Source organism: Hibiscus syriacus, unplaced genomic scaffold (assembly GCF_006381635.1).
Source record: "Hibiscus syriacus cultivar Baekdansim isolate YM2019G1 unplaced genomic scaffold, ASM638163v2 tig00112852_pilon, whole genome shotgun sequence".
Lineage (NCBI taxonomy): Eukaryota > Viridiplantae > Streptophyta > Magnoliopsida > Malvales > Malvaceae > Hibiscus > Hibiscus syriacus.
Window position 1 is genome coordinate 69,225 of NW_024063410.1, and position 8,218 is coordinate 77,442.

The window sequence follows — 8,218 nt, forward strand, 5'->3', positions numbered from 1 at the left end:
ATAATATTATTTTTAATATGTTTTTTAAAAACTAAATTATAAAATCACCATATTGTGACATATGTCGTTTAACGAGGGAAATTAACGACGTTGATTGTCCAAGTACTTAAAATATTAACGTTTGTAACGTTAAACACCAATATGAGTTAAAAAATAATTTAGGCACCTATTCGTAAAATAAATGTATAGTTTGAGATCTTATTTTGGTATTAAGCGTTTTTATTAGTTGAAACAAACCGTTTTCTAAATGCTTTATAAATAAACACAAATGAACTTTTCACTGCATCGACCTCTTCACTCTCCCCTCTGGACTCTTGATTTTGCCTAAATTCCCCTGATTTTCAGTTTATCAAGTTCCCCTAATTTCCCTCCCTTTCCACTCACCCTTTTTCTTCGAAACTCTTATAAACCTCTAGGAAAGTTAAAGTCTTTGTTGTGGGGTTCGTTTTGTATTCGGTTTGATTCGCTTCGCTTCAGAATCTGGCTTTGTTTCTTTGGTTTCGGCTCAAATTGTTCTCTTTTTCCTTCAAATTCTTGGATGTCTGGTAAGGCTTCAAATTCTGCTATTTCTCTAAGACTTTGATTCTTCTTTGTTTGTACGAGTAGAAAATTAAGTCCACTTCTAGGGTTTCTTGGAATAAGCTGCCTTTCTTTGTTCATATTTACTTGTTTCCTGAGAAAATATAGACTGAATGATGTTCTTGGGTTTTATGAGTAATTAGTTGGGGATTATTGGCATGAAAGAAAAGATAGTGTGAGAATTTTGAGGGGAGTAAAAAAAAACCTGTTAAATTTGATATGAGTTTTTGAACATGAACAATGGAGGTGTGGAGAGTACAAAAGATATGAGGAAGGGTGAAGACGTACCTGGCTCTTCGTTGGGAATACCAAAAGCTGATGATTTTGGGAGATCGGTTTCAAAGATTGCCGTGGCGCAGATTTGCGAGAGTGTTGGTTACCAGGGATATAAAGAGTCTGCTTTGGAGGCCCTTGCAGATATCTCGATTCGGTATCTCTGTGACTTGGGGAAAAATGCAAGTTTTCATGCTAATTTAGCTGGTAGGACAGAATGCAATGTGTTTGACATAAGGCTGGCTTTAGAAGATTTGGGAGATTCACATGGGTTTCCAGGTGCTTCGGAGATTGGTAATTGTCTTGTAGGCTCTGGCATAGTTAAGGAAATAGTTCAGTTTGTGGACACGAAAGAGGAAATCCCATTTGCTCAGCCGGTGCCCAGGTTTCCAGTTGTTAGGAGCGGGAAGCTGATTCCTAGTTTCGAGCATATGAATGAAACCCCACCTGGAAAGCATATCCCAAGTTGGTTGCCGGCTTTCCCTGATCCCCACACTTATAATCATACACCTATGTGGAATGAGAGGGCATCGGATCCTTGTGCTGATAAGATCGAGCAAGCACGGCAGCGGAGAAAGGCTGAGAGAGCTTTGCTGAGGTTGCAACAGAGACTGGTGTGTAATGGCTCTACCGGAACTTGTGCTTCCTCGGTTTTGGATGCTAAAACGGAAAACATACAGGAAGCTGGAAGTAACCCCTTTCTCTCTGCCCCACTGCAACAGGGAGAGAAAGATGTTTCAGAGGTTGTTTTGCCAGCTAAGCTTTCCAATGAAGTGAGCAAGGGCGATCATATTTCTTTGCTGGATGCATTTGTTCCTGCCATTGATGCAATGAAAACTGGCCCATCCGACAGATTAGATGGTGAAAAGACGTTCCTGCCTGAAAAAAGGCCTAGCGTTCAATTCAAATTCAAAACTGGTAAGAAAATCTTGGGTGAGTCACTAGATTTGAGCTTGCAGAGAAAGGGTGAGAGGAGCTCAACATTCCTTTTGCCCGATGACGAGAGGGACGATAAGAAAAAGAGAGCTGAGTTTATACTTAGACAGACTACAGAGTATCCCATGGAACTTAACCAGTCTTGAAGTGTATTTTAGGTAGTTCTTTCTCGAAATCTCGAACTTTTTTTTTCTGGTAAGCAAACATTTTAGTGAGGTGTTGTAGCGTTATCCTTGGATCATGTTGACATGGATTGTAATCACACTGTTGGGAGACTCACTCTAACAGATTTTAGGGGGTATGAAAGCTACTGTTTTGACATCACTAGCTCTAGTTTCATTTAATTCATTGGGAATGATTCTTCACCATTTGTGTTGTACTGAATACTGACGTTTTATATTGGAATTATGCACCGAAGTTTTTCTGCCTAACTGTATTCTTTAACCGACATATCAGCATTTAAAGTTAGGCCAATTGGTGCTGTTAATAAGCTCCTTCTGATGGGAAATAATCCATGTTCTTGATGTTGGTTAAAGACGGATGGATTCTTCGATATGCTCGAACCCGAATAATCTATTATAGTTGTGAAAAACACATGCCTTTGCGTGCACTTGTTTATCTGAAGTATATTGATTTACCGATGCTAAGAATGCTCAGAAGCTGTAAAATGATGTCTTTAAGTTCACCAGTGTGAATTCATGACTTGCATGCTTCTGTTATGAAATAGTCGGTGCCTAGAGCAAACTTCGATTGAAGCCATATGCATTCTTGTTCAGCTGCATATTGCTAAATCGATAGATGGTGAATATCTTCGATATTAGCCGTCATTTTCGAACACTAAAACTTGAAAGGGTGCTCCTCTGCTCCCTCTATCTTGTATTCCTTAAACATGTCTCTGTCCTCTAGGTTTTGTCTGTAATGTGAACTTATGCATGTATGTATGAGAGAGAGTTAAATGTTGTCCGGACTTAAAAATAGAGTTAACCCGTACATGACGGCCATAATAATATTTTTTTAATATTTGATCATTCAATTTTAATATTTTTCAAGTGAACTTTTAAATTTTTTGAATAAATTTATGTAAAATCCGAAAACTTTCTTCTTAATCCTAATTTTTCAGATTTTCTTTAATTTATTGAGGTCGAAATATTTTTTTTCAATTCTAATAAATGGGGAGATTTAGGAAAAAAGAAATCAATATATCTTGATTCTGCGATGGATATTGTAAATTATATTAGATATTGTAATATTAGTTCCGATTGAAAATAAACACAAAATATATGGATTCATAATGAACTTTTACAAACAAGCACACATTGGATAACAAATTTACAAGGACCAAATTGAGAAGCCTTCAAAACTAGCAAATAGGGAGAGGGCAACCGTTCCATTCTTTAAGACATTCAAGCATTGGATCGATGATCTTCCCTTGGCACATGGCAACGAACACCTTGTCAAATCCCTCACCAGGTGACTTCACATTTTCCCCGCTTAGCAGCCCAGTTCCGAGCTCTTCCCTCACGAATTTATACAATGGATAAGATCGGCAGTGATCTTGTTCGGGATTGCCGGCTTCCCATTCTCAATCGAAACCCTCGAGTTCTCAACCTCCTTCGGCAATACGGCCTTTAGTTCCTCTTCAAAAGCCGTAATCTTTTGGAAGATCGATGTGCTTGCGTTGTTCTCATTGTCACCGTTTCTCAATGCATGCTCAACAAATACTTGCCTCAACTTTTGCACCAACGGATACTTAGCGCTGCAAGGATCGTCGATGTATGCAAAAACATATTCGCAGTCCACGGCTTTGAGTAAGTCCTTCTCGCCGAAGGGTGAAGCTCGCCGTTGGGGCCAGTCGTCAGGATCTTCTTAGCTACTTGGCTCACGGTGTTCTTCACTGTGTTCCTTAAGTTCTCCTCTAAATGTCTCAAATCAATAGCTTGGCAAAGCGCAACCAAAAACGTTGACGACATAAGCTTCAAGATATCAATGGCTTCGGCAGCTTTCCGGGATGAGATTAGCCCCAAAGAGTTCACATCTTGGTTGTGCTGCTCGGCGCTTTGAACATGGTTCGTGACTGGATTAGCCAAGAATTGGAGCTCAGAACAATAGGAAGCCATTGCAATTTCGGCACCTTTGAAACCGTAATCGAGACTTGGGATTGGACCGCCGGAAAGATTTGATGGGAGACCGTTGTTATAGAAATCATTAACGAGTTCCGAGAATTGAGCGAACATAAGTTTTCCTATAGCCGCAAAAGCCAATCGAGCATTGTCCATTGAGACACCAATTGGGGTACCCTGGAAGGCGCCACCATGCAAGGCCTTGTTCCTCGAAACATCAATCAAAGGGTTATCATTGACGGAGTTAATCTCTCTTTCGATTGATTTGGTTGCGAATCGGATCACTTCAACTTGTGGACCAAGCCATTGCGGAGAAGTCCGTAAAGCATATCGATCTTGTTTCGGTTTCTGCAACGGATCCATTTCATGCAATTTCTGAGATGCTTTAACATAAGAGCTCCCTTCAAGGATATGTTCCATTATCGCAGCAGCCTCGATTTGTCCAGGATGATGCTTCAGTTTATGTGTCAAATGATCCGTAAACTCGGGTTTACCATTCATTACTTCGGCAAAAATTGCAGACAGAATCTCAGACAAAACAGCAAATATGTTAGCTTCAAAAAGAACCATGGAAGCCAAGCCCGAACGGACAGCAGTGCCATTGACAAGGGCCAGCCCTTCTTTAGGTTGCAACACGAAGAACCCAGAATCAATACCGGCAACACGAAAGGCTTCCTCAGCATTAATGGATTCTCCGTCGGGTCCGATTACCTTGGAATTCGGCCTACCGGTGAGCAAACCAGCAATGTAGGAGAGCGGGACGAGATCGCCGGAAGCTGTAATGGAGCCACGAAGGGGCAAACATGGGGTAATGTTGTGGTTTAAAAGCTTAGTGATGGCTTCCAAAATCTCGAATCGGATGCCAGAGTATCCCTGGAGGAGAGTGTTGATTCTAACGAGCATAGCTGCTCGAGTTGCTGAGTGAGGAAGTGCGTTGCATGACTCAGTTCCATTGCCGAAAATCCCTGCATTCAAGAACCTACAGTGGCAGCAAACAAACAGAACTAAAAGTATTCTTATCAGACAAATATAAAAATATAACTTCTCACGTTTTTTTAAAAAATATATGGAAAAAACAAAAAATAAATATATTTGTATTAAAGATGCATCTATATAGGACAATCACCCACCGGTCTAAATGTACTATAAGTTTCATGCAAGGATAGTCAAATTACTCAAATTTAACGGGTCGAAACTCAATCTCGTAAGATTATTTTTTTGAGTAAATTACATGTTTAGTACCTATATCAGTTTAGATTTTTTTTGTACTTAAATTTTTAATTTTTTAAATTATATCTAAAATTTAATTTTTGTTTCATTTTAGTACCCTATTCAAAATTTAACATTAAAATTTTGAAGTATAGGTACTAAAAGAATTAAGTTTTTAACAATAGGTACTGAAATAAAACAAAAACTAAAAATTAAGTATGATTTTATAAATATTGAAAATTTAAATACTAAAACGATTAAAATTGATAGTTTAAGTACTAAATGTATATTTTACCCTATTTTTAATTTGGATTTGAGATGAATTTTAGGCTTAATACAAAAATAGTGCCTAAACAATGCATTGAGAAACGTTTTAGTACCTAAAGAATTTTTCGTTAAAAATAAGTGTCTAAAGTTTTCTCCGTTATATTTTTAGATGATTATCGTTAAAAAAACTGTTAACTGACTCGTGTCATGCCATATTTTTTTTTAAAATAAAATATTATTTAAAAATATTCTTTTAAAAAAATTTGGACATGACACGTATTATTTAATGATTTTTTTTAACAATAGTCACCTAAAAGTGTAACAGAAAAACCTTTAAAACACCTATTTTTAGCGAAAAAATCTTTAGAAACTAAAAATTAATTTGAGTATAATTTAAACAGTTATTTTTATATTAAGCATAAATTTTATGAAAAATAAAATTGAAATGGGGATAGAATTAGATTTTGCATAATTACCATAATATCATCATGTATTTTTTAATTAATCATTGATATTCAATCTATTTATTGATTAATTAATATCACATACTCTCCTAACTAGATTTGTTTCATTCGTAAACTTCATGATTCAAACACTTCAATATGAAAGTATTTTTTAATTAATTCTTAATATTCGATCTATTAACCGATTAATTCAAATTCGATATTATAGAGCAAGGACAATGTTTATACATTGTATAATTAACTTTAGTGTTATCGGAAAACAAAAATGGTAATGCTAGTTAAGTACACCAAACTTAAAAGGAAGTTCATTTCAACTCACCTAATTAGCTCCTTTTGAAGCGCGGCGCCTTGATTGGTCCTCCGATGAGAAGTGGCGCCGAATCCAGTGGTAACACCATAGCTATCGGTGCCTTTATTCATCCCATCAAGAACCCAATCGGCGCTCGCCTTCACGGCGGCTCTCGCATTATCGGAAAGTTCACATTTGACGCCCGAGTCGCGCGTGGCTATCGCCGCCACCTGAGAAATCGTCAGCGTCTCACCGCCGAGTTTCACCAGTGACCTCCGATAATCAGCCACCATGCGTTTCACTTCGTCCAGATGACTCCCCTTTAGTGAATTCGCCGCGAAGCCCCAGTTCAAAGGATCGGAGCTGCCGTTTGTAGCGGCGGCGGTGCCTCTCCGAAGAAGAGCCGTTGTGAGTGACTGGCCATATTAGAAACAGGAGTGCGTGGTTTCAAAGAGGATATGCAAATGTATCAGCTCAGAGGAAGGATTTTTTTTTGGCTTTGGTTTTGTTTCCTTCCCGAATTGGAAGGGAACGAGAAGCGGTTTAAATAGAAGAGAAGAGAAGGGAAAAGAGACAGCAAAGGAACAAGTGGACTCGGTTGGTGGAAGAAAAATATTAAGGCTAAACTATGCATTTAGTACCCTAACTATCAGTTTAATCTGTTTTAGCATATGAATTTTTATTTTTTTTAAAATCATACATATTGTTTAGTTTTAATATCATTTTAGTACACCGCCATTAAAAATTTAACGGGTTTAGTATCTAAACTATCATTTTGATCCGTTTTAGTACCTAAACTTTCAATTTTTTTAAAACTTAATGTTAAATTTTGAATGAGGTATTAAAATGAAATAAACACTAAAGTTTTTAATGACGGATACTAAAATGAAATAAAAATTAAATTTTAGGTAAAATTTTGAAAAAATTAAAAATTTATATACTAAAAAAAATAAAAATTAATAGTTTAGATACTAAACGTATAATTTACCCAAACATCAATAAAATTGTGTTAGTTGATATTCAATAGAAAAAATTACCTTTTCTGAAACCAACTTTATTACTTATTATTTTTAAATAACTTTTTCTTATAAAATCATCGATCAAATATCAAATAGGTTACGGTAAATTTCTCAAATCGGTTTATTTTATTTATAATTTATTCATAACGTTATAATTTAAATTGTTGCATTTATTTAAATAATTTAATGTTTCATCTTATTAAATCAAATTATAGATAATAATAACTTCTTTATTTAATCTTAACTCAAACTGAAGTTACAAATGTGAGTTTAATTGGCTTGTGTTTATTACAATTAATGGATGTAAAAAATATTAGGATTTAGGAATAGCATATTAGAAGCTATTGAACTACATTAAACTTACATTTATTATTAACGAACTTTTAAATATTATAAAATAATTATTAAATTGAATGAAATGTTATAGAATTGTTTAAATAGTTTGACAATTCAAAATCAGTTAAAATATGATAATAATATTTTTAAAATTATTTTAACATAAAACTATGAGTTATAAAAAATATATAATATATTTTAAGTACAATATATGATACGATAAAATACAGAAACAGAATATGAATATGGACAGGTATACACAAAATTGAAGATGGGCGTGGTTGGTAAGAAATTAACTGGAAATGTTAGCATGCATGAATCTGTTAACTTTGCATTAAATAGTTTTCAACTTATGAGATAGAATTTTGCCAAGTGTGCAATGCTTACAAATTTGACCCAAAGTACGAAGTTGCGTCACATTTGGGACACGTCCTATAATAAGACAATTATTAAATTTTATCTCAACGTACGAATTAATGTAAGATTTTATGTTGGGATAAATTTAATTTGTAAAATTTTAAGGAGTGAACTTAAATTTATAAAATTTTAAGAAGAATAAAAATAAATTTTCAATAAAAAATACATATTATAAATTGACACTACTATGTATCATATTATTAGGAAAAACAAAACTAAATTTAATTTTTGTAAAATTTTAATTCGACTCAAATTTTATAAATTGGATTTAATAATTTTTATATAAAATCTAAATCATAGAATAAAAAC

The 8,218-nt window shown here is 35.0% G+C and overlaps 1 protein-coding gene and 1 pseudogene across 2 annotated transcripts; one reads left to right on the plus strand and one right to left on the minus strand.

Annotated features, from left to right (window-relative positions):
• The first annotated feature begins 298 nt into the window (after nt 1–298).
• LOC120183902 (transcription initiation factor TFIID subunit 8-like) lies at nt 299–2,112 on the plus strand. 2 transcript variants are annotated; one of them, XM_039188492.1, is made up of 2 exons: nt 299–545; nt 826–2,112. In XM_039188492.1, the coding sequence occupies exons 1-2, from the start codon at nt 539–541 to the stop codon at nt 1,932–1,934; spliced, it is 1,116 nt and encodes a 371-aa protein (XP_039044423.1). In that variant the 5' UTR covers nt 299–538; the 3' UTR covers nt 1,935–2,112. The 2 variants fall into 2 exon arrangements, with proteins under 2 accessions (XP_039044423.1, XP_039044422.1); XM_039188491.1 differs by having other exon boundaries at nt 299–2,112.
• A 935-nt stretch (nt 2,113–3,047) lies between these two features.
• Nucleotides 3,048–6,630, minus strand: LOC120183854 (annotated as a pseudogene).
• Nucleotides 6,631–8,218: the final 1,588 nt, after the last annotated feature.